The 27,555-nt window shown below is 33.3% G+C and overlaps 1 protein-coding gene across 4 annotated transcripts in view; it reads left to right on the forward strand.

Moving 5' to 3' along the window:
• Positions 1–27,555, forward strand: part of Ap3s1 (adaptor related protein complex 3 subunit sigma 1) — an 80,944-nt gene that overhangs the window by 47,613 nt on the left and 5,776 nt on the right. For 2 of the 4 annotated variants that reach the window (XM_048792270.1, XM_048792271.1), the window contains exons 4-5: positions 7,546–7,617; positions 23,855–23,962. In XM_048792270.1, the coding sequence (XP_048648227.1) occupies positions 7,546–7,617; positions 23,855–23,962 (180 nt within the window). Of the gene's footprint in view, positions 1–7,545; positions 7,618–23,854; positions 23,963–26,856; positions 26,898–27,555 lie in introns of all 4 variants that reach the window. The other 2 variants (XM_048792273.1, XM_048792272.1) reach the window with 2 other exon arrangements.

The following is a 27,555-nucleotide window of genomic DNA, read 5'->3' on the forward strand; positions in this document are numbered from 1 at the left end:
GGACTTTAGTGGCTAGTTACTTGATAGATAACCTGTTAAGAGTGAAATTGGTTTGGAACTCTTATCATTCTTTAAACGAAACACAAGGGGGTGCTATTTACCATGTCTCTTCTAGATTTACCTCTTTCTTTTTCCTTATAAAATTATAATACAACAGTAGTTTTATTATTATTTTTGTCCTGGTTAGAACTCCAAGAAACTTTAAATGTTTTACATAATTTCATAAGTTTTAGGAGTATTTGTTTTGTATTGGCCTTCTCCATGTAACATATGAATTTTTATTTGCCTTGTGGGCTCTGGGTTTCTAATTATATTAAATAATTTTTGCTAAATCAAAAGAAAATGAGTGGAAAATTGTTTGCAGAAGGTCTTTGATTTTTTTAAAAAAAAACCCTGAACTTAGTATTATGCTTCAAATCTTAAAAATTCTTTTTTGTAAATTAAGAACATGCCGTTATAATGACATTTTGCTGCAAGGCACTTTTTTTTTTTTTTTTTTTTTTTTTACTATGCACATTTTGCATAGTTACTATTTTGGCTTAAATATGGGCAGTGTGTTTTTCTAAGCCAACAAGAAAACCACCCAATTCTGGTAGCTCGAGCATTTAGTTACCTTTCTTTTATATCAGTTTTTACCAGGAGAATAGACTTTCCTATTTGTTTTAGTATTTATTACAGTCATCACATTTTGAGCAGCCAGATACATAATACTGGGTGCTGTTTGTTAGCTATCTTCAGGAATTGTGCTGGGTATTCTATCTAAATGGTTTAACTTAATTGTTGTGATAATCCAGAAAGTTAAGTAGTTTTTTCACTATTTTATAGTTCTGATATTTTTTTCTTTTTTTTTATTGTTGGTTGTTCAAAACATTACATAGTTCTTGATATATCATCTTTCACACTTTGCTTCAAGTGGGTTATGAACTCCCATTTTTAGCCCATATACAGATTGCAGAATCACATCAATTACACATCCATTGATTTACATATTGCCATACTAGTAACTGTCATGTTCTGCTACCTTTCCTATCCTCTACTATCCCCGCTCCCCTCCCCTCCCCACCCCTCTTCTCTCTCTACCCCCTCTACTGACCTTCATTTCTCCCCCTTGTATTATTTTTCCCTTTCCCCTCATTTCCTCTTGTATGTTCTTTTGTATAACCCTNAGACACGCCGTCTGATAGAAGAAAAAGTTGGCTACGATCTACATACTGTGGGGTCGGGCTCCATATTCCTCAATAGGACACCCATAGCACAAAAGTTAATAACTAGAATCAACAAATGGGACTTACTCAAACTAAAAAGTTTTTTCTCAGCTAAAGAAACAATAAGAGAGGTAAATAGAGAGCCTACATCCTGGGAACAAATCTTTACTCCTCACACTTCAGATAGAGCCCTAATATCCAGAGTATACAAAGAACTCCAAAAATTAGTTCTGATACTTTAAAGAAGTTAAGTAAAGCTCAAGGCTATAAAGATAGATAGCAGCACAGCAGGAATTTAAAGCCAAGTCTTTAGATTCAATGCATATGTCTTCATCTTTCTACCATATTGCCTTTGTAGGCAGCCCATGGTTTTGGCCATTCTGAGTTCACTGGTGGCACACTTAATGTTCTGAAGAATATTTTTTCTTTTTTTTTCCCCAACATAGTATGTTCATTTAGTAAATTATGATAATGTTCTATTAGTACATGTAAGTGAATAAAAGCAGTGGAACTGGTGAAGGAATACTGGAAATTCTGTTCTGATAGTAATCTTTGTTCTGATGAATTATTTTAGAATTAAGGAAGACTATGCACACTATAAACAAAAATTAATTCCAGATGGATTTGGTACAAACATGAAAACTAAAATAATGGAACTTCAATTTTCTTTTGTGAAACAATCTTCCTGTCCCTATTGTAGGCAAAGTTTTCTCAAGTTGAGCATTAAAAAAATATTAACCATAAAGGGGAAAAACATAAAAATTGGGCTGTATTGGATGTTAAAACTTCTTTCCTTCCAAGGATACTTATTCGGAGAATGAAAGGCATGTCACAGAGTAGAACAACATATTTGTAATATGTACATATAACAAACGACAGTATCTAGAGTATATAAAGAATTCCTATATATCAATAAGAATAAGATAAACAGACCAATAGAAAAATGAGCAGAAGTCTTGAATAGGAATTAAAAAGAAGTTATCTAAATGGCTAATAAAAGTGAAATGGTTCACAGTCTCATTGGCTATCAGGGAAATACAAATTAATATCATGATCTATCTACACACATCCATGAATAGGACTAAAATTACAGTTCACAGTATATGTACTGACAAGAATCTGGAACAACAGGAACTTTCATATACTGCTATTTTGAGAGTAATTTTATTTAGTTTGAAAATCTATTTAGTGCATTGTATGCTGAACCTGAACACATTACTTTTTTACTCAGCAATTCTGCTCTAGATACACATTCAGTAGGTTCATTCATTAAGACATAAGGATGTTCTTAATTGTACTAATTGTAATAGCCCCATATTGCATAACCAAGTTTATGTCAGTAGTAGAATGGATAAACAAGTTGTGGCATATACATTCAATGGCATATTGTATGAGAATGAGCAAGCATTTTATTATGTAATAATGTGAGAGAATATTACACAAAAAAACCAATGAATAAAAGAAACCATTCACAAAAGAGTACCAATTATATGATCCCTTTTAAATGTGATTCAGAAATAAGCAAAAGATTCTGTAGTGTTAAAAACCTTTGATGGGTACCGATGGATGATGAGTGGGGCTTTGGTAGTGTTAGCAATATTCTAAAACTTGATTTGGGCTTTAATTATGCAGATTATGTTGACTTTTTGGGAATTTGTGGTGGTGTATAGTCTTATAATTTGTGTGATTTTCTGTATGTATGCTATACTTCAGTAAAAATTTATTAAGGAGAGTTAGAAGTTAAATGGCTTTACTTACCTAACTTTTAAGTATGATTTTATAAATTAGCATTGAGATCATTTTTAAATTAAAGACTTTCAGAAGTAAATATGCTTTTTCTTTTTTCTATTTTAAAATTTTTATTTGTTCTTTTTAGATACACATGGCACTAGAGTGTATTTTGACATTATACATACGTGAAGTATAATCTTCGCATTCTTGTGGTTGTACATGATGTGGAGTTACACTGGTTATGTATTCAAATATGAACATAGGAAAGTTATGTCTGATTCATTCTACTGTCCTTCCTATTCCCATCTTCTCTCCCTTCCTTTCATTCCCGTTCATCTAATTCAGTGAACCCCCTTTATGTGTTAGAATCTGCACATCAGAGAGAACATTAGGCCTTTGGTTTTTTGGGTTTGGCTCATTTCACTTAGAGTATGCCATAATTTCGTTCTTCTTTATGGCTGAGTAATATCCCATAGTGTACACATACCACATTTTCTTTATCCATTCATCTGTTGAAGGGCACCTAGGTTGTTTTCATAGCTTGGCTATTGTGAATTGAACTGCTATAAACATTCATGCGGCCGAGTCACTGTAGTATGTTGATTTTTCAGAATGGCTGTACCAATTTACAGTCCCATCAGCAATATATGAATGTACCTTTTCCCCCACATCCGTGCCAACATTTATTGTTACTTGTATTCTTGACAGTTGCCATTCAGACTGGAGTGAGATGGAATCTTGGTGTAGTTTTAATTCACATTTCTCTAATTGCTAGAGATGTTGAACGTTTTTCATATATTTGTCGAGCATTTGTAGTTCTTTTGTGAAGGGTCTGTTCAGTTCCTGTGCCCATTTATTGATTAAGTTATTTGGGGTTTTCTTTTTTGGTTTTAAGTTTTTTGAGTTCTTTATGTATCTTGGAGATTAATGCTCTGAGGTACAGGTGGCAAATGTTTTCTCCCATTCTGTAGGCTCTCTGTTTCCATTCTTGATGGTTTCTTTTCTTGTGAAGAAGTTTTTTAGTGTGAATCCATCCCATTTATTGATTCTGATTTCATTTTGCTTTAGGAATCTTGTTGAGGAAGTCAGTTCCTAAGCCAATATGTTGGAGATTTGGGCCTACTTATTCTTCTAGTATGTGCAGGGTCTCTGGTCTAATGTCTTTATCCTTGATCCACTTTTAGTTGAGTTTTGTGCAGGGTGAGAGATAGGGGTTTAATTTCATTTTTTTATTTTGCATATGGAATTCTAGTTATCCAAGCACCATTTGTTGAAGAAGCTATCTTTTCACTAATGTATGTTTATGGCACCTTTGTCTAGTATGAGATAACTGTGTTTAGGTGGGTTTGTCGCTGTGTCTTCTATTCTGTAGTATTGGTCTTCATGTCTGTTTTTGTGCCAATACCATGCCTTTTTTGTTACTATAGCTCTGTAGTATAATTTAATGTCTGGTATTGTGATGCCTCCTGCTTCACTTTTCTCACTAAGGATTGCTTTGGCTATTCTTGGCCTCTTATTTTTCCAGATGAATTTCCTGACTTAAGTATGTGCTTTCTCAATGGGAAAAGTTTTCTTCTTATTATTTTCCCCAGGAAGTTAATATTTAAGTGCTTTATCAGTGATCAAGCAACATTTCATCAATTTAGTCCTCATAAAGGAACCTGTTGTATCAGAATGGAACAATGTATAGAAGGAATGAAGTTGTTTCAGAGATCATGTCTACAAAATTTCAGGAGAAAAAAGATGAAGTTGGGAGTGTGGGTGGCTGCTCACTAATATTTGTTTTCTACCGAAAAATTGCAGTAATCTAAAAACATGAGGCCCAACTGTTGTAAAAGAAAAAGACAAACTCATTTTTTCCCCTTTATTCAACGTAGTTACTCAGCACAGTATTTCTGATACTATGTGTGTGTGGAAATGCACATGCTTGCGCGCGCGCACACACACACACACACACACACACACCTAGCAGTTGTGCAGCAGATACTAACTAGGTGTCCTATTCTGCCAATTCTGGAGATAGCGTCATATCCCACAGGTTGAGGACCACAAAACTACCCCCTAATACAGATACCAGTTGCAAGTAGTAGATTTTTGTGACCAGTACTTATGACCAACCAGCAATAAATTGAGTTTTGATTAATTTGCTAAAGCAACTCAGAACTCAGGGAAACACATTTACCTACTTATTATAAAGGATATTACGAAGGATACAGATAAGAGATGGATAGGATGATGTTTTGTGGGAGCAGTGCAGTTTCCAACTCCTCTTTGTTGTAAGCTATCTGGAAGATCCCTGAATCCAGTTCTTTTTGGTGTAGATAAGTAGATATGATTGATTAAAAAAAATCATTGGCTATTGATGCTTAACATCTTCACCTCCCTGAAGATTGGAAGGGTGGAACTGAAACTTTCAAGTCCCTAATCAAGAGATTAGTTCTCCTGCAATCCCTGTCCGCCATCCTGAGGCCATCCCGGAGTCCCCAGCCATTCGTCTCTCATTAGCATAAAAAGAGATATCATAGCCAGGTGTAATCCTGGAGGCTGAGGCTGGAGGATCACAAGTTTAAAAACAAGGCTCTAAACAACTCTGAGAGACCGTCTCTAAGTAAAATACCAATAGGGCTGGGGATGTGGTTCAGTGGTCAAGTGCCCTGAGTTCAATCCCTGAGAGAGAGATCACTTTGGAGATTTCAAGGGTTTTAGGAGTTCTGTAAAAGGAAGAGTACCAACAGTAAGTTTCAGAATGCACCTGTGTATTCTTTACTCTTGATTATCTTAATAACTTACCTGCTTCTCACAAATGAAATTATGAGTAAAACTATGTACTGTTGTTGTCTTTCTCCTAGTGACTGGTCTAAGTCCAACTGTAGCCTGCAGGTTAAGTCGAGGCTGCTGCCTATTTTGATAAATAAAGTTTTTTTTAACATAACCATGCTCATTTGTTTAGAGGCCCTTAGACTCTAAGGGCCTCAATGCCTAAAGTATTTATTGTGTGGCCTTTTGCAAACTTTGCCAACTTCTGGACTAAGACAATGTTAATTATAGTCAGATGATAATATAGCTACATTTTTGAATTGTCTTATTCATCAACCTAAATGACAGGAAAGAACCCTGGATTGTGCATCTGTGGATATTAGACTAAGGTTGGAGCACTTAGAGCAGGAAGACTACTCTTTACTCCTTGCCCTATAAGCTCACCTTTGTATAGGATGATCATAATTTTTAGTTTGCATAATAGATATTGGTAACTGTTTCTGTTTACTCTTAATATTGTCCCAATATAGACAATAAAGTCCTAGTACAGTCACTCTATCTTGTGAAGGCTACCACTGAGAGGTGTGATGGGAATAGAAATGGAATGCAATAGTTAAGAGATGACCATTGCATGGTAGAATTTAAGAGATTAATTTATTAAGGTTTGTTTCAAGGGTCTCCATGATTTGTTAAGGTTATGAGGGCTCAGAAGTTGCTATATACTAATGGTTATGATTTCTTATAATGAAAGGATCTACAGAAAAAAATCAGCAGAGAAGTCTGGAAAAATCATATGGGACATGCTTAATTCCTTTAGGAATATGTGATGATGAGTGCAAAGTGTTCCCATTCAGGAAAGCTTATCCAGACTTAGGTGTCCAGGAATTTTATTGGGTGTCAATCACATAGGTGTATACTACCTGCAGGACTGATCTTGGTTATTTAAGCTCCAGACCCCCAGAGAAAAAGCCAGGTGTTCACCAATCTGCTACATCAAGGCCCAAGATCTCAGGGATACAAAAAAACACTCTTATTAGGTAGAACATTCAAAAGCTTACAGATTAGTTCTCAGGAGTTGGCCAAGGTCTAGTCCTAAAAACAGGCCATTTGGGGAAAATGTGTAGGGTTTGAACCTTGGTCTCCTGACTCTTCTCCGCATTATATAATGTTTTTTCCAGCCAGAGTTTAAGCCCAGGTAAGTCTGATTCTAAGGTCTAGACTCTTTTCTGCATGTAATTTTTAGTGGTATTTTATACTGATTTGCTAATTAAAAATTTCATCTTTCTTGATAACTATTTCTAATGAGATTTTTTTCCTGTTTACCTTAAGATAAGGAGCCTGTATAAAGTACTTTTAAAAAATATTTTTAAAATAAGAAATGATGCTGAGATTTTTTGGTTTTAGTAATTTTTAGAAAAGATTGTTTTTATATTTATATATATACACATATATTTATATATGACAGTGGAATGCATTACAAATCTTATTACACATATAAAGCACAATTTTTCATATCTCTGGTTGTATACACAGTATATTCACACCAATTCGTGTCTTCTTACCTGTACTTTGGATAATAATGGTCATCACATTTTACCATCATTAATAACCCCATTCTCCCTCTCTTTCCCTCCAATCCTTCTTATATTTGTACATTAAAAAGTAGCCTACATGTAGCTTACTTGAAGAAGTGTTTTTTTTAACTTTATATTTAATACAGTTTTTAGTTTTAAAATGGAAAATGTGATGTATAATTAGAAAAGTTTTGGTTCGCAATTAAGAATTGCCTGCCTTATAGATAATAAATTTGAATATACCTACCCAACATTTTTTCTTTTGTTTTTTTCTGTAGGTATTCGTGGAAACCTTAGACAAATGTTTTGAAAATGTGTGTGAACTGGATTTAATTTTCCATGTAGACAAGGTACTACTTCTATATTGTCAAATCTCAACTTTTAAGAAAAACATAAATCTGTATTTGTCAATGTGAAAATGAGTTTAATGAATAATACTGTTTTTATTCCATTATTTATTATTTAATTCATAAATATTTTTATCATGAGCTGGGTACTGTGCTTGGTAGTGAAAATTCAGACCCTAAAGAGGTTTTGCATCTAATGCAGGAAAAAATGGCTTTAACAAGTGTGTATAGTGTTACTAGGAACACACATGAACTATCTGCCTATGTCTGGGAGAAAATAATGGAGGAAATTACATTTAAACTGAATTTTAAATAATTAGTAGATATCTTACCAGTACGAAAAGAAAGAATGACCCTACCAGCAGAGACAATATATAGGCTTTTTTGTGAGAAGTGAAAGAGGCCTGATTTTGAAGAACGATTAGTGCCATTGAGTATACAAAGGTACTTTATTCTGAAACAACTTGGTGCTTTTAAACAAATTTCTGTTGGCATTATTATTTTGTTGTTGTTGTTGTTTTGGAAGTGTATTGGCAAGAGATTTTTTTCCTGCATTATGGAGGTTGAATCGGTAATGAGATTAGATAGGGAAGTCTAGTAAGAATCTCTTGGAAATTCCAGAAAGAAATGAACTAAAGCACTAAGATGGGGATGAAAGAAAGAATTGATAGGACTTGATGACTTATTGAAAGCTGAAGACGAGAAAAAAATCTTACTTCGGTTTCTAAACAATATTGCTGGGTATTGGTAATACAGAATTTAGTAGGAAGAGATTCTACTTAGGTATAGGGTTTTATTTGTATTAAGTTTGCATAATCTGATTGATCTTTTTGAACGATTAAGCCATTGAATAAAAATTATAAATAATAAAAAATTTTAGCAAAAATCAAAACATTGGCTTTATTGAAGTGTAGTACATATATATTAGTAGTCGGCAGTTATAAGCATGTGGTTAACTGAGTTTTGGCAAATATATGTAGTTAGGTAACCACTACCACAATCAAGATATAGCACAAGAATGCTTTTTTATTATTATTTGTGATAATCAAAAGAATACAATTTTTAATTTCTCTTTTACTAAATGATTTGATTTTATATATGAACTCACTTTGAACAGATAACTTAATATTTTTAGAAATCTACTTTTAGTGTTCTGCTTTTCTCTAATATATCTCAAGTTTTTTTCACACTTAAAAAGGCTACTGTTGTTTTCAGGTCTTAGGGATCACAGTATTCAAAATTATGTTCTGGCACATAATTAAAAATTTAAAATGGCTGCTCAAGTCATCAGCTTATGTAATATATTAGCAGTTTTTAAGAAAATTGAAGATTGTCTTATGAAGTGTGGTAGTAGTAAAGTTCTTATATTTGTTACTAGAGAATGAAAGCTTTCCTTAAGGAAATTAAGTTCTCATATCTAATATATATGACATACAATGTTTTTAAAACTTCTATTTTATGTTAATATAATTTCATTTTAGATCAGAAAATAAAGATGAGAAAAATAAGTGAAGCCATCTGGATACCAGAGATTGCCTAGTGTTAGCATTGTAGAATATATATATTTCTAGATTTTTTTGTACAAATGTACAGAAACAAATGTATCTTTTAAAAAAAGTAAGATGGGAACACATATATTGTGTATATATTCTCCTTTCATTTAACAATCTGTTAGTGTATTGGAACCTGCCAAAATTAGCTGTGTCTCTTCTCTTTGGGCTGAGCTCTTGTTTTAATTGTTTTTTTTTTTTCCAATGTATTGAGATAGGTTTCAGGATGCCAAGAGTTAGAGACTAGTCAAGTAGATACTTTCTGTCTCAACCTTTTCTGTCCAAAATAATGCTAGCCTGAAAGTGGGATTGTTTTCACTTTTAAGCAGCCTTGGACTTCCATCTGTTAGGGATCTTCTCACTGGCTTAGCTCAGTTTTTTCTTAGAGGTAAATGTAGAGTTTTGCATACCATCTCAGGCTGCTTCTGAGCTACAACTCAATGGATGAAAGGGAGAAGTTGTAGAGAATTCATCCCCTTAGTTTAGCACTACAAACATGGATCACTAACTTTGTAGCCTCCAATATAACTGTTTCCATGTGGCCTTCTACCTAATCCCTAAGCCAGTGTTATGTATTTTCTTTTATGATGGTTATCAGTTTCTCATTAAAAAATCTTTATTAATTTCTATATCAGTCACAAAAGCTAACATTCACCCTGAAGTAGTAGAACAGACTACACACACACACACACACACACACACACACAAAATTAGTTGGGTATTCAGACTGGTGATGCATGAGAGGATATGAAAAGTTTATTACTCAAATAATGAGGTTTTATGGTAAGAGCAGGGAACAATTGGCTAGGAGTTTTATGGTAGTTAGGGATGAGGCTGGAGTAAGAGTTTTTGCATATGGGTCAAGTTTTGTGTGATTTAGCTTTCCCATCAGTGCAAAGGAAGGAGAAACCCAGGCCTAACCAGCTTGTCCAGAAGTAGACAAAAGAGGAGGGGAGGCTGATGAGGCTCAAGGGCTATGAGCCATCAAACATCAAGAATGGAGTCAAGTGGCTGGGACTGGGGCTCAGTAATAGAGCTCTTGCCTACCATGTGTGAGGCACTGGGTTCGATCCTCAGCACTGCATATACGTAAAATGAATAAAATAAAGATCCATCAACGTCTAAAAAATATAAAAAAATAAAGAATTGAGTCAGCATCTTTATTACACTTAAGTTAATGCTTTGTTAATAACCTCTACAATCTTACACATATGGATAACTTGATTTACTTTCTTTTTTATACTACATGTCCCTTTTAAGATTGCTGAGAGGTTCTGCTTATTTTCTCAGCTGAGTTATCTGCACATGTCCTGAAAAGTAAGGCTCTGATTGGAAAATGCTGGGTTGTTGCTCCTACTTGGGACAAAAAAAAAAAAAAAAAAAATCAGGTTGATTGAGCAAGAAAGCTGAAAATTCTAGGATGAGCTTGGTTTGAAGGGTGTATGAATTTGACAGTGGCAGCTTTGAATATATTTTCTCTCTCTGATCTGCATTCTTCTGCCCACTCACCTATGATCAGAGAAGGAGATCTAATTGGTGGCATAAGTGTCTTCCTACCATTGAGGCAGGGGAAATTTAGACTTAAGAGCAGAGTGTTTTCTTCTAGCCTGATTTCTTGTGAGTAAGGAGTTTTGACAACCTGATCTTAAATCACAGGCCAGAGAGACCTTTTCTTTTCACTTCTAAAGGAGTCTAGCCATTACTAATAGCTTGGTAACTAGAGCTGAATAATTGTAATCCAACAGAGAAGAAGGACTACTGTCTCAACCAGAGAGAGGGGAAAAACAGTCAGTCAGAACAGAGGCTTCATTGAAAAAGAACTCCTGGAGGAGGTAGAGGGACTCATGACATTTTAAAATGATTTTTAAAAAAAAGTACTTAAGGAGACTATAAAAAGTCTTCCAAGGTTTTAAAAATACGTTTTTCAGACTAAAATGTTTAAGAGAAGAGGACAGTCGCATAATTGAGACTGAAATTAGAAGATCAGATGGAGGAAATAACCTCAAAACAGGACTAAAAGATGAAGAGATAGAAAACATGAAGGAAAAGATTAGAGACTTTGAAGAGTACATTTACTGTATATTGTAAAAGTATTTTGAAGATCTTATCCACTTGGGAGAAAGGAGATTAGGGAATAACATTTTAGCATTTTAGTAGGAAAACAAGATTTCTCAATGGTGAAGAAAGACTTAATATTTGTTTTACAAGTAATAATAAAATCTTATGTGTTCAATTAGTAGAGAGAGGCCAGACAGTAATTGTTAATGGAAAGTTTAAGTACAGTAGAATCTCTTATTTAAAAGGGAAGGAATGGAACAAATAAAATGCAACCAAACTAAGTATATTAAGGAAAAAGAGAAAATATAATTAAAAATATGAATATTAATACACTAAAAGTGATTTGAATGAAATAATATATTAAGGCAGAAATGATGGGTTTAAAAAGCACAGTTTATATAGGAAAAGAAGGATAAATTTTAGAGTATTTCACTTTATATTTAACAGTTTCCCTAATGGTTTGCTTTCCTAATACCCACCAAACATTATAATTGATGTTATTAGTGTCCTTGTGACAGAATTTTAATTAATTTTGATTTATTTTAATCAAATGCTGATATCATTCCTTTTGGTGCTCATACTGTCCATCTTTGACCCATGAGAACTCCCTTCAGATTGTCCTCTGGGTTCTTTTGACTTGATCCTACACAGATCTTGATGGCTGCTTTGTGTTCTGGTACAGTTAGATGTTCTAGACTTGTTTTATTCATTCCCTTTTCCAGATGAACCATCGTGTCTTCTAGTAGCCCTGGTTCCTTTTAGCAGGGAGATAATATATTGAAACCATAGTCTTCAGATGTTCATAATTACAAGGCTGGCCATTGTTTTAGGCCTTTTCAGTGGATGGAGTATCTTGTATATTTTCTGCTCCAGACCTCAAACAGCCATTTCTCAAAGAATCTTGGTTCCTCTTACTGGAAAAGGATGTTCGGAAGTGACCATGTGGGCACCATGTTTGCTTATTGCTATGGAGGTGATGGTATTCCTGGTTCTTAGTGTACTGAGCTGGAAAATAGATTTATATGTACACATGCCACACATACAAAACTTTTTAAAAAATTTATATGTATTAAAAGTCATTGCAGTAGGGCTGTAGCTCAGTGGTAAGGTACATGTTTTAGCATTCATAAAGCCCTGGATTCCATACCTAGCACCACAAAACAACCAACCAAACAAGCCCATTTAGTTTTTAATACTTCACCATCTAGTACAACACTACATAATTTATTCTAGCCTTCTTTGCCATATTTGCAACTTACTTTGATTATCATAAGTAATTTTATTCCCATTATTCCCATTATTTTTTATGTGTTTTACTCAGTCTTTCCTTTCTGTAATCAAACTCCTGATAGCTTAGTGTCAGTATGCCAGTCTCTATCCTTGTCTCCCAGCACAGAAAATTGACCACAGAAACACCATCTCCTACCCTGCCTGCTAAGCAAGTTGTTAAAAAGTTGATTTCCCAACTGGGGTTGTGACTCAGTTGGTAGAGCACTGGCCTAGCATGTGTGAGGCACTGGGTTCAATTCTCAGCACCACATATAAATAAACGAATAAAATAAAGGCCCATCAACAACCAAAAATATATAGAGAAATAATTTTTTTAAAGTTTACTCCCAATAAAGAAGGAAGAGAAAGAAGCGTCTGTATAAGTGTTAATCCTGATAAAAATTGCACTGAATGTATAAGTAGTGACCCAAGTGATTAAAAAAAAACTTTATAAAATTTTAAGAGGAAATATCACAAGAGTTTCAATGGATAGGTTTAGTGATATATCAGACATATTTGAGTAAGTAGTACACATTATCTATAATGAACCATAAAGAGAACCCCCCAAAAAAAGAAAAAGAGGAAAATGTGAAAGATAGCTTTTGTATCATAGAGGATAGAGTGAGAAAGATCTAATCAACATTTATTCTTTGTTTGAGAAAAAGAAAATAATAAAACAGATTCATTATCTGAGTTTCTAAAGTCTGATATTTTCAAGAATTAATGAAAGATAATAATCTGCAGGTAAAAGAATCACATTAGACTATATAGAAAGAAACCTGTACTTAGACTAATGATGGCAAAGTTGGATAAAAGAGAAAGAGCTTCTAAAAGCACCTAGAAATAAAAGATAAATTTCCTTCACAGGAGACATAATTATAGATTGACAACCAATTTCTCAGTAGCAGCAACAGCAGTTAGAAGACATTGTGTTCAGTGAAAATAACTGCCAAATTGTGATTCTGGAATTGACAAGAATATCTTTCAAGAATATGGAGAAAACAAATAATGAGGAAATATGCCACCAGTAGGTCTTCACTAAAGGAAATTCTAAAGTGGGTACTTTGCACAGAGGAGGTCAAGCGATGAAGGAGAAGCATATTAAAAGATGAAGAGTAAAGAAAGCGTAAATCTGTAGATAATCTAACTGAACCCTGATAGCTATAGCCTTTGTGCAATTAAAACAAGCAAAAAAAAAAAAAAACTGTAATGTTAAATATAAGTGAAAAATAACACATAAGCCAGAAGGTGTAGAAATAGAGCTGGCATATTCTGAGGTTTTTGTTTGTTTGTTTCTTTGTTTAATGGACACCTGTGTCTTTCATAATAAATAAGCAGCTCTTCAGGATACAGAATAGAAAATAGAACAGCTTTCTAGTTTTTTTAGTCATACCTAAATATTTTGCATTTTCAAATTTTATCTGTTACTTTGAATTGTTCCCCCTCTGCTTTCCTTCACTCAGTTATTAGTAAATGTCTTCATTATTACTATTGCCACTATTTTATATATTTTCCCTTGCTATTTTTTTTAAAATACTACCAGAATTTTGATAGAATGATAAAATATAGTCCTAGATTCCTTTTGGATTTTTTTCAGAATCTTTATACGTTGGAGTTTCTTTTATAATATAATACTCAATAAAAATATAGGGTTCTGGGGGGGTGGGTAGTCATCTTTTACTAGATCCTTTTAAATTGAATTAATATCAAGATAATATTAGTCAAGGGTTGGGAGATTTAGCTCAGTGGCAGAGCATATACCTAGCATGTGCAAGACCCTGAGTTCAATCCTCAGCCCTAGGGGGAGAAAGATAATATTAGTCAAGTTACTATAGAACTGATTTTTTTTGGGGGGGGGGGTACTAGAGATTGAACCTAGGGGCATTTAACTACTGAGCCACATCTCTAGCCCTTTTTGTATCCTTTTATATTTTATTTTGAGACAGGGTCTTGCTAAGTTGTTGAGGCTGGCTTTGAATTCATGGTCCTCCTGCCTCAGCCTCCCAAACCCCTAGGATTATAGGAGTGCATCACCATGCCCAACTTAGCAAACACTTTCTTAAAATTAAAAACATAATTAAGTGTTGGGCCCAGTGTGCATGCCTCTAATGCCAGAGGCTCAGGAAGCTGAAACAGGAGGATCTCGAGATCTCAGCAACAGCAAGGCACTAAGCAACTCAGTGAGACCCTCTTTCTAAATAAAATATAAAATTGGGCTGAGGGTGTGGCTCGGGGGTTGAGTGCCCCTGAGTTCAATCCCTGGTACCTAAAAAAACATAATTAAGTAAAAATTTTGAGTTGTGTAACAGTTTGATATGTCCAATATCTTCTTGGAAAACAATTACACTGAAATTTTAAATATTTTTTTTAGAGAGAGAGAAAAAGAGAGAATTTTTAAATATTTATTTTTCAGTTTTCAGTGGACACAACATTTTCATTTTATTTTTATGTGGTGCTGAGGATCGAACCCAGCGCTCTGTGTTCCATGTGCGTTACCGCTTGAGCCACATCCCTAGCCCTAAATATTTTTTTATTTAACAAAATTCAGGTAAAGATATTTGGAGATATATTTTAGAAACTAAGCGTTTTCTTAATATCAGTAGTGACTTTAGTAAAACCCAAAGACACCCATTTTCTTATTAATATTTTTCATCATAGCTTTTATTTTATATGTTAACTCTTACAGAGCTAAAGAAGGATGAAAAAATACCATATTTTGAGATCCTAAGATGCATATTTTATTCCATATTTTAACATTCTGAGGTTAGGGTACATATTATATTCTATAACTTGTAATGATTTAATTGGCCATATTTAATTGGTACAATTTTTTTTTATCATCGGTGGTAGCATGATTTTGAAGAAATACCAAAATATGAAGAAAAATATTTAGATCATTTACAATTGTAAATGCAAGTTTTCATTAATTATCAAATGAGTATATATGTATTAAAAACATTTATCATCAGATTATTTAGAAAGGTCATGACTTACAGAAGCAAATAAATAAGTAATTTAAAATTAATAATTTAAAATAACATTTAGCTATTCTGTCTTAATAATAACAGCATTGTGCTTTATTAGTTTTTAGAGTAGATTTACCACTCTGCTTTGGTCTCATTTTTTCTTAACTCCTATTTAGTTTCCTTGTGTAAACAAAATGAAATGTTCTTTGCAAAACACATCTTAAAATATTTATTGAATGCTTATTAATACAGCAGGATTATGTGAAGGATGTGACTTATCTCTGTCCTTAAATAGTTTCATGAACTTTAATGTCTGTTTGTCTCTGTCTTCCAGAATTTAAAAAAAGAAAAATTAGTGTTACCTAGTCAGATATTTTACTATTTTAAAATTACAACAGTAGTATTTTGTTTAGAAAGAGTCAAATAATACTGAAGACTATTTGATCAAATATGAACATTTTCACCTTGTTCCCCTCTCCTCATACCTACTTACTGCCACCCATACTGCTTCTCTGAAGTTTCATCTCTTAAGTTTAATCTCTTAATGTTTGAGCTAGGGTAGGATTCTAGACTTTTTCTCTATGTTCTATGCCGTACTTTATTTAAACTCATCTATCTCTAGATCCTTTAATATCAATGCATAATGTTGTCTTTATTTTTAAGGCAAGTATTAAATAGAATGTACATACCGTATTTTGTTTGACCACCCCATAGTCAGGTGTTGAAATAGTAAAATTTTACACTGTGGTATTAAGGACCTCATTTTTAGCTAAAATTATAGCAAAGTGCATTGCTTTTAGGCTGTGAAAATGGGTAATAATGTAATGAAAGGAATCTGTATAATAGGATCTTCTACTTTTCTTTATCCTTTTTCAGATTCTTGATTTGGTCTAGTGGAGGGCTTCTGACTGTTTAAAGTGAAATATATGTGATTAACTTTTGTTCTATTGTCCAATGACCATGTATGTAGGCTTTATTCAAGTGTTTGGAAGCATGCCATCTAAATATTTAATAAACATTATTTACTGATTGTGGGGTAGTGAAAACTGATTAATACAAGTAAATACCATGTTCATTTCTTTTGAATTTTAACTTAATTGATAAAAATAACTTTGAAAAGAAAAAAGTTTACTATTTATTAGATACCCAAAATGTGCTTTATATAAATATTAATAAAATAATATTGAGATCATTTAGTCTTTAAATATAGTTTTTTTAAGCAGAAGTTTCCAGTTTCTTCATAGACACACTTAAAGTGGCATGCTTAATTTTTCTTATCAACAACAAATATTCAGCTCCTTTGTGCTACCTTGTAAATAACTTCAATATATGCATGGCCACTGCTTTAGTTTAGGCCCTTTATATTGTTCCTCTGAATTACTGCTGTGATCTCTCTTACTTTTTTGCAAGCTTTTTTTTTTTAAAGTAATAGGTGCACATGTTAAAAATTTTTCAAAAGAAAACTATAAAATAAAAGGTGTTTTTTCACTCAGTCCTTTAGTCTGATCCTTAAGATAAGTGCTATTAAAAGGTATGCATGGGTGCCTTTCCAAAACATTTCTGGACATATCCAAGTTTGTAATCATATAATTTTTAAAAAAAATCTCAGTGGGAACATATCATTGGTATCGTTTGATTCCATTGGTTTTTACTAAGTGGTCGTATTTTTAAAAATCTATAGATTTCTTCTATTTTTAGTTTTATGATGATTAGAGTCCCCATCATATATTTTTGTATTTTTTGGTTATATGTTCTTGTCAACACAGTTTCATTGATCGTTTTTGTACATATATCAGGCACCAGTTTGTTTGTTTTTTAATTTTAAGTCGGCTTCTCATTCTCTCCTTTTTTTTTAACAGCATATTTATTTTCTTATAGGAAAGAATATGTATATATGTATAATATGTATGTATGTGTAGTATGATCTCACTAGTGTAAATTAGTTATTCATACACACACATAATAAGTTTAGTAGGAGGATGTATAAGATACAGCTAATTGAATATCTTTGGATAGAGAGACCTAATAACAGATGCAGAGTGTGTTAGAGACTATGATTGTTGACACAAATTTCTGTATGGCTTAAATATTTTATCATTTGCTTGTATTGCTATTTTTTTTAAAACATAGAAATGAAACTCAGAAGTTATGTCTATGTTCAGAAGTAGCTATGTGGTGGGTAGATGGAGCATATATTTAAAACATACATATACAGTAGAAATACATTGTTAATGTGATATTTGCCATTCATAAAGAGCAGGCTGTGCCTTGCCCTGAGTTACTTCAATTTGAATACAAATGCTAAGGTAGGGTGACTTGGCACCTTGTTTGTGCAAGTAGATAACCTCTTGATGTTGGGCACACAAAACTTATTGCATAGTCACAAGTCATAAGTCAAAGACTAATAAATAACTTACCTGTGCTAACAAACAGTTGTCATCTGTGAACTTACCAAATTGAATCAGGGGCACACAGACCCATGATTCTCAAGATCAACTAAAGAAACCAGGCATATGAGCTTATCAGGAACATCAGACCAGTGGGTGATATGATCACCTCATCTAGAACCCATAGAAGGAATGGTATGCCTGAGACTATGAGATGGCTCACCCATCCTACCTTCTGGTTTAAGTATCATGGCCTGTGCCCAAAAGATCATCATGGCAATGAACTGGCTCTGTCCCAATTCTTCACCTCATTCCCCTTCCATTTTAATACTACTCACTTGGAAATTTCCCTCAGGACCCTTTTGCCGTGACATCTCACTCTTGGGTTTGGGTTTTCCCTCTTATATGAACCACCTACAGTGATCTCATTTGTATGGGCTCTATGTTTTTACTCGCCTTTGTTTTTCCTATGCCTATTTTAAGTCTTTTGGCCATCTTACCTCTTTCTCAGCCTCTCTGTGGCCTAATAACAACTTTTTGAAGTATGATGTGTGAAGTATGAAGTATTAATGTTATAGATATTAGTAATTAAGATTGCAGTGGAATAAAGAACTTGTAGTTGCCATGGTCAAGACTGAGAAACTGAATATAATATGTCCAGTGACAGAAGAATTCATGTTCCAAGTGAAATCAGGTGATGAAACTGACATAGCTAATGAATTTATTGATATTCAGTAAATTTGTCATTGTGGAAAGACAAACATATCAGTCTAGAACAATGACATAACTTGCTCACTGCACTATTTTCTTAGATAATTGAGAACTTGTAAAAATTCAGAAAAAGGGTAAAAACTCATTTAACTTATCTTAGCTGAATATCCAAATAGTTTAACATATGAGTTTAATATAAAGATGTTACCACTCTGTCCTTTTTATTTCCACAAAAATCTGTTTTAAATAAAATTACAAACTACCAGACTCTTGTCAACCATATAAGTTAGGACTGAGCTAAAAGCACATTCTTTGTCATTCTCTTTCTCTTATTTAAATTTATAAGAATTCTTTCCAGTTCTTGGAACATGAATTCTTCTGTCCCTAGACATATTATATTCAGTTTCTCAATTTTTCCTCCTTGTGACATATAGCACTGTGGATACTATATGCTTAATAATACTGGAGTGGTCTTCTAATGAATAATTCTCATTTGGTTCATGCTTATCCCCCTGAATTTTCATATTCTGTAATGTTTATCACCTCTTCATTAAGAATACTGTCTTTAGGCATTTATTATCCTTATAATTGTGATATTGTGATGTATAGTAAACACACACACACACACACACACAACAAACACATTCAGATATATATACTCTTTGTCCATGAGTTCCACCCTTGACTTCAACCAGTTGTGGATCCAAAATAATTTTTATTGCATCTATATCTAACATGGACAGATTTTTTTTACCATTATTCCCAAAACAATACAGTATAACAATGATTAACGTGACATTTGCATTACATCAATTATTATATGTAATCTAAAAATGATGCAAGTACATGGAAGGATGTGTAGGAAGATGTACCTAGATTATACTTTTACATTTTATTCAAAAAACTTGAGTTTCTGCTTTGGTTTCCTTAGGTGTCCTGGAACCAGCCTTCTCCCTACCCCACCCCCAGGACACCAAGGGATGACTGTATTTGGTCATGGTTCTCTTTTCCTGCCAAATAGCTCTTGTAAACCTTGGAATCTCCAGAGTGATGACTGCCTTTTGTATATTGGTAAGATGACTGGTGCCCTGCAGACCCTAGTTACCTTCAGGATGGGGTGGGGAATGGTCATCTGAAAGACCATACATAATCAGGGTTGATAATTTCAGCTTAGGAAGAGAGACTGAAGTTTTAGTTGATCACCAGTGGCCAAAGATTTAGTCAATCTTGCCTACATAATGTAGCTTTTATAAATGCTAAAGGACAGGGTTCCTAGAACTTCCAGATAAATGAACACATGTAGGTTCCTGGAAGATGGCGCACCTATAGTGGGCAAAGCAGCTCTGCAGCCCTTCCTGTACTGTTAACTCCCTGTCCATCTCTTTATATCTTTTGTAATATTCTTTATAATAAGCCAGTAAGTATAAGTAAAGTGCATTCCTAAGTTCTGGGCTGCTTTAGCAAATAGTTGAACTCCGAGAGGGGGTAGTGAGGAACCCCAGTGGTTTTAGCAGCTTTTTCACTGCTGTGACTAAATGATCTGACAAGAACAGATATAGAGGAGGAAAAGTTTATTTGGGGGCTCACAGTTTCAGAGGTCTAAGTCTAGACAGCTGGCTGCATTTCTCAGGGCTTGAGGTGAGGCAGAACAGGGCGAAGAGTATGACAGAAGGAAGCAACTCACAAAATGATCAGGAAGCAGAGAGATTCCACTCTCCAGGTGCAAAATATATACCCAAAGGCACACCTCCAATGCCCCACCTCCTCTGGCCACACCCTATCCACTTTCAGATACCATTAATCCTAAGGGATTAATTCACTGATTGGATTAAGACTCTCAATAATTGTCATTTCTCCTCTGAACTTTGTCTCACACATTAGTTTTAGGGGGACACCTCACATTCAAACCATAACACTCAGTGTATAGTCAGTCAGTCAGAAGCATCTAAAATAGAGGGCTGATTTGTGGAACTGAACCCTTTCCCTTTAGAATACAGTGAGCTCTGACGGTAGATGATGTCGGCATTGCATTGAATTAGAGGACACCCAGCTGTGTTGTTGCGGAATTCATGTTTGCTTTGATCATATGGGAAGAACTGCACCACCCACCCACCTATCTCTCTCTCTCTCTCTCTCTCTTTCTCACACACACACACACACACACACACACACCCCTATCTTTGGTCACAGGAGTGTAGTTGAGATTATAGGAATAATAAACTTTGTCCCTCCTCCCCTTAATAATAAATAGGATAACTCACTGGACCCTACTTTTCTATTTTCTGTCTCTTCTGGATTTCTAAATTTGCTGTCCTAGTTGTTTTTGCCTTGAGAATCAATTTGCATCTTAGTTCCTATCACTTAAATTGACACATATTCTTCAAATTTCTTGGGCATTACCCCCATTTTTAGGCCACCCATATTCTAAACCTGCTTGATTTTTCCTATAATACTGAAATGTATAGTTTGTTTGTTTGTTTGTTTGTTTTTTACTAATCTATCACTTGTGTTGTGGGATGTTTCTGGAAAAGCAGTAGTGCAATATATATAGGTATAAGAAGGTCATGAACCCACAGAGAGACTGAGCTAAGGAGGTAGGGAAATTGCTGCAGTTTTATAAGCCTATCAATTGTGCTTTCTCATAAGAATTTGTTTTACAAAGAAAAGGGGTGGTTTTACTTCTAAAGCAGAAATTTTAATGAATATCTATTCATTGGCTCTAGCCTTTCTGAACACTTTTCCTCTACCTATTAGCAATTAATTAAGATAATTTTATTATATGTTTAATCACCTTGACCTTTAATCAATTAGCTATATCAATTACAATCATTATTGTTAGTGAAGAAAGCAGGGAATTGGACTTGGGTAGCTTAGACTTAGGTTTGAATTATTGGTTTGCCAAATACTAGATCATGTGCCTCAACTGAACCAAATGTGAGAATAAAATCATATCACATAAGTATAGCATCAGAACATTTCTTTAAAAAATGATATCTAGTGCAGTATTGATGGTAGTAGAAGTGATAGTATTTAGCACTAGTTTTAAAAAAAATTGTGGTTTCTGATTTGGTTTTATTTCCTGGAAAAATGTAATTTATATAGATCTTTCTTCAAAATTTGTACATTTGTTCATCTTTGTAAAAGGAAAAGTGAGTAAATGATAGGATAGTTTTAGTTTGAAATCTTATACAAGAATTAAAATTGAATAATATATTTAAAGCTTTTCTTAATTTTTAAAAAATACATAATAGGTCCTATGCTAAGTGCTTACATGACTCATTCATTTAATTGTTAGGCTAACCCTAGAAGATACCTATACTGTTTTCATCTCTATAAACACTGTATTGTTTTTGTCTGTTTCGTCAGTAAGGTAACAACAGACTCAGAAGTCATGTGACTGCTGAAGTTCATACAAATAAGTGGTAGTATATAATTTTGGAGTCTGTACTCTTAACCTTATCACATTATGTTTTTGAAAAAAATTTTAGCACTGTATACTATCTTATGGAACTTATTTCAGCTCTGAATTATTTAATTTTTGTCCAGTAAACACTATGAAAAAATATCTGGGTTATATTTTTACTTTTTAATGGAAGACACTATTTTTAGTCATTTTCAGATATATTTATAATAAAAGTTCTGAATATTTTATATGTAGAGTGTTTTGAGGGTACACTATTAAATTACTTACAATAAAAAGAAAATTCTTTTTTTCCCAGTGTGTTCATTGTTTTTTAAATTGCCTACAGTATAATATTGTAACCTAACAATTATTAACTAAGAATCTGATATGAAAAGCCTTCCTATATCATTTTTTGAGTATTAAATATGACATTATTATAGGTAGGGGAATTACTGCACTTTTATGAGCCTTATCAATTGTGCTCATAAGAATTTGTTTTACAAAGAGAAGGGGTATTTCTACTTCTAGAATAGAAATTTTAATGAATATCTATTCATTGGCTCTGACCTTGAATGTAATATCATTTTGATATTATCATAATAGTGGTACAGTAGCTCCTCTTTTCTAAGGATCACATGTTCCAAGGCCTCCCAGTAGTTGCCTTATACCACAGATATTACCTATGTTGGTTAACTCTCTATCACTGTGACAAAATAATCAATTAAAAAAGGAGGAAAGGTTTGTTTTTTGCTTACAGTTTTAGAGATTTCAGTCCATGAACACTCAGCTCTAATTTTTTGGGCCGGTGGCAGCATGGTATATCATGATGAGATTGTGTGATGGAAGATACCTCTTTACCTCCTGGTGGCCAGAAAGCAAAGAGAATAAGAGGAAAGGGCTAGATCCCAATAGTTCCTTCAAGGGGGTACCCCGAGTGACTCAACCTCCTTCCAGGTGGCCCTGCTTCCTAAAGGTTGCATCATATTCCCAAAGTGCCACAAACTGGTGCCTTTAACATATGCCTTTAAAACGTGGAACTTTGGGAGATAATCTAGATCCAAATTACATACTACATTTTTCATATGCATACATTCCTTTGATAAAGTTTAATTTAATTTAAGATAAATTAGGCACAACAAGCAGTTAACTATAATATTAAAGTAATACACTTATAACAATATACAGTGATAAGTTGTTATGGTAACACTCCGAAAATATACTGTACTCACCCTTATTTTTTGATAATGATAGATGACAGTGCCTATATGATGAGATTTAATGAGGTGAATGATGTAGGCGTTGTGACGTAGCATTAGATTACTATTGATCTGCTGACCTGAAGTCAGAACTGTTTCAGGTGATCCTGGATTATAGAGTCGTCATAATGTTGGGTGGGTGGCATAATACAGCATAGATACACTGGGCAAAGGGATGATTCACATCCTGGGTAGGATGAAGTGGAGTGCCTAAGAATTTCATCAGGCATACAATTTTAAAGTTACGAATTATTTCTATAATTTTCCATTTAATATATTTGGACCAAAGTAATCTGCAGGTAACCAAAACCAAGGAAGTGAAAGTATAGATAAGGGAAGACTACTAAAGTTAGTATTTATCAGTTACTTTGTTCGGGTATTTCCATGGATTTCCTCATTTAATCCTTTCAACAGTCCTTTGTAGAATATATATTCTTGTTTCTGGTTTTCAGCCCATTAAACTAAGACTTAAAGAGCTTATGTAACTTCCTAAAGGTTCACAGGAGTGATGAAAGTGGATTATGAGCCCTCAATTATTTTTACTACTTATAAAATAGAATCAGCAGTTTTGAAACAAAAGTTACTGAAATTATGAAACATTTGTGAGATTTTCTTTATGTTTTTATGTTTTTTCTTTTAGGTTCACAATATTCTTGCAGAAATGGTGATGGGGGGAATGGTATTAGAGACCAACATGAATGAGATAGTTACACAAATTGATGCACAAAATAAACTGGAGAAATCTGAGGTAAGAAGGGAAATTTTTGCTCTAGTTAATGAAGGTTCTAAGCATGATCATAAATAATGCATGGTATGTAACTTTCACCGTTTGTCGTTCAATATCACCCTTTAGGTACAGCTGGTTTGTTTATTCAGGTTTTAGAAATGGAATATACACATTTTAGTATGTTAAATGTCCTGTGACTATTATCCAACAACTAGCTTTATGTTATTATTCTTTTAGCCACAATTGTAACTGCCTTGGTTAATAAACACAATTCCAAATTCTTTCTGGAAAGGGAAAGGAGAGGTGATGGAATTCTTATGAGGAAGTAATATTTCAGATTATGTGCTTGGATAGTCTGAGTACACACTGAAAAAACAAATTCAGTACCTCAATTTTTAGATTCTGGACTTTCTCAAAGGTCATTGACAAATTAGTTAAGCCACATTTTAATACATTGATACAGATATTTATGATTTTTATGGCATTATAAAAAGAAAGTTTGGGTTTACTTTGCTAACTTTGTGCTATTTGATTCGGTGTTAGAATGCATGAATTAAGGATACTCACACTTCTGTATTGTATAAAACCCTACTTTACTTTAGAAATCTAGTGACTATTTCCTCAAAAACTAGGCTGAATGTCAGCAGAACATGTTGTGGCCAGACCACTCAAATTCTCATTATTTTGGTGCTGTCTTATTATCTTAGCCAAAGTTTAGAAAGGTAAAGTGTCTTGATATCTCATTCAATGCTGTATTAGAAATTTCATCAGAAAATTTCCATACTCTTATATTTGATACTTCTACTTTTAGCTCACATGTTTGATTGGTTTAAAGTAAATATTGCTATAAAAGCAGCAAAGGATTAATTAATACACTAGCATTAATGCACAAAAGGTGAGTTCTGAAAAATTTTCTGTTGGCATTTTAAAGAATCAGTTTGACACAATTCTGGCTCATTTGAATTATGGAAATAAAAGATGATGGATTAAAATAAATTTGAGGATTAGCAACAATTGAGGCTTTCTGACAAACACTTTCCAGAGTTCTTAAAGTAAAAATAGTCCTATATTTCTCCTCATCTAAAGTTGCTAATTCCCTTTGACTTTCCTAAGGGGAGAGGCTTGTAGTGATGATAAAGAGCTTAAACTTAGGACTGTTTTAAGTGACTGTATATATTTTGTATGTTCTGTAGCCAGTTTTTAAAATATTGGAGTTTGAATGAAGAAAGCATAATGTAGGGTATTAGAGAAAATTTTGTTTTAGAACAAAGAAAAGGACTCCAAATATTTAGTACAATTGAATATACTATTTAGTATAGTAAAAGACTCATTGCAAAATCTACACTACAGTTTGTAAAGTCTTAAAATGACAATTTGAAATGTATGTAAATTACTAAACATTGCTTCAAAAAGCTTGTACAGTTATAAATCTTAAATGCAAAGGAACAGTGACATGATTCATTAATAATAGGTCTAAAGTGAATGAATAATTTGAATTTTGTATAATTATCTGTAAAAATATATTGACCACTTGTTTGGAATTTTCACATTTTTAAGTACTTACCTCTTCCCATTGGTGGTGTCCCCCCCGCTTTTTTTTCTTTTGCTCTTTAGTGTTAACTATGTATAGTTTTTACAAAAGTCATGAAGGGCCTGTAATGCATTATAGGTATTTTCTTTTTGATTGTCCATTAAAAATATTTTAATAAAACAGTTTTTCTTATCTATAAAGAGCAGTGAAGTGCAGTATACATTTTTATGGGAATATTATAGTTATGAAATTGCCCTAACTTAAAAAAATATTTTGCAGAAACAGCACTATTTAAATAAACACTGGTGCATGCTTCTATTATTTATCTACTGATCATATTCTAACACATATAACCAGTTGTTATCTGTGACCATATTAGTTTTTCTTTTTGTGCTTTAAAGGAAGGCATATTTTAAATCTGGGAATAAACCACAAAGTTGTACATGTATCAAGTGTTTCTCTACACAGGGTACATGCTAATATTTTAATGATGAAATACCTTTTTGTGTGTCAAAGTGAGACCATTTAGTCCTTATCATAGTTTAAGAAATAGTGTTGAAAAATATATCAACTTAATGTAATCTTCTAGCAATGTTTGTATTTTTAAGTATGTTTAGATGGCTGTGAGCTTTATTCCAGACACATTGAAATGAGAAAAGTTTTCATATATTTTTATTTTACTTCAACTGGTTAGATTTATCAAGAAATATAACTCTATAGATAAACCCAAATTATTTGAGAGCAAAGTATAGACTTATTAATCTCTTACCAAATTTGTTATAATTTTTTATAAAGCAAAAACTGAAGAAGAAAATTAAAATTCTGAATATCATGATTGATGAGAAGAACTGATAATTATATTTTTAAAATTCTAAGCAGTTCTTTAGGAGTAGCATTCATCTTTTAAAAAACCACTCTGAATATAATGTGGATTCATCTAGGTGCTTGTCAGAAATAAAAGATTTTATTACATTGGTTCAAAGGTGATACACTTCCAGTTTAATTCCCAACACCTAAACAGATAAAAACAAAGATCTACCAGATCCTCAAAGAGGAGAAACAGAAATACTCTGAATGTATTTTCATCTATTCTGGTTTACTATAACATTGGGATCTTGGGAGAGGAGGGTTTAAGCTGGGAGGTTGGTGGGATTTGGTAAGTTTAAGAGGTACTCAGGAATCTGCCTAAAAATGAAATGACTCTCTGGGGGCGGAGGTAGAGGGTGAGGTTGGGGAGGCTTGTTAGCTTTTATATATTTCATGTTATTCTTTAGATGGATAAATGAGTCTGAATTTAGTCACTATTTTTTTTTTAAAAAAATCAGTCCTCTTTTTTTCTGAACATCCTGATCTTTCTAGCTCTTTCCATTCTTCTCTCTTACAGACCTTTATCTTTCAGTCTCCCAGACAGGACAGGTAGACAAGGTATTGCTGACTTTGAGAAAAATGTACTTTAACAAAGGGAAAGCAAAATGATGTCAAAGGCAATTAATCATTTAGGCCAGACTCAAAAATTCTTTGTGTTAATGAACCCATATAGTCCCTGTAGCCTATTTTCCATTCTAGTTTCTCCTTGTAGTTTCTTCATCTTTTATTGGACTTAGTGTATTTTACTAGTATATCATTGATGTCATGTTTGTTCTGTTTTGTCTGCCTGCATTGTAAAAGGAAAGTTTAAATTTTTTGTTCCTTTTTAAAATATTGTCATTTAACTGACAAATTGCATTTGTAGAAATGACAATTTACTTTGTATATTTTGAGCATGATGTGACAGAACCAATCTTAATTTAACTTTCAAATGTTTTATCCATCTCCAAATTAGGATTCTAACATAAAATTGCCTGCTGGGTTTTGGAAGCTGTGAATTTAAAAACCCAAAGCTGAACTTTTAGAGTTTTGCATATAAAGTGGGAAGCAGTAAAGTCTTAGAATAATGACTGTTAAATAGTACTTCTTCCCCCCAAAATGGTTTTCAGTTCCAAAGTCTTAACAGAATTGCCTTTAGAGTTTTTGACCTGCAGGTGCATGTTAATAGTGGCCAACAAAAAGTAAGATCAGAAATCTCTTAAAACTTGATGAAGTG

Source organism: Marmota marmota, unplaced genomic scaffold (genome assembly GCF_001458135.2).
Source record: "Marmota marmota marmota unplaced genomic scaffold, marMar, whole genome shotgun sequence".
In the NCBI taxonomy this organism is placed as follows: domain Eukaryota; kingdom Metazoa; phylum Chordata; class Mammalia; order Rodentia; family Sciuridae; genus Marmota; species Marmota marmota.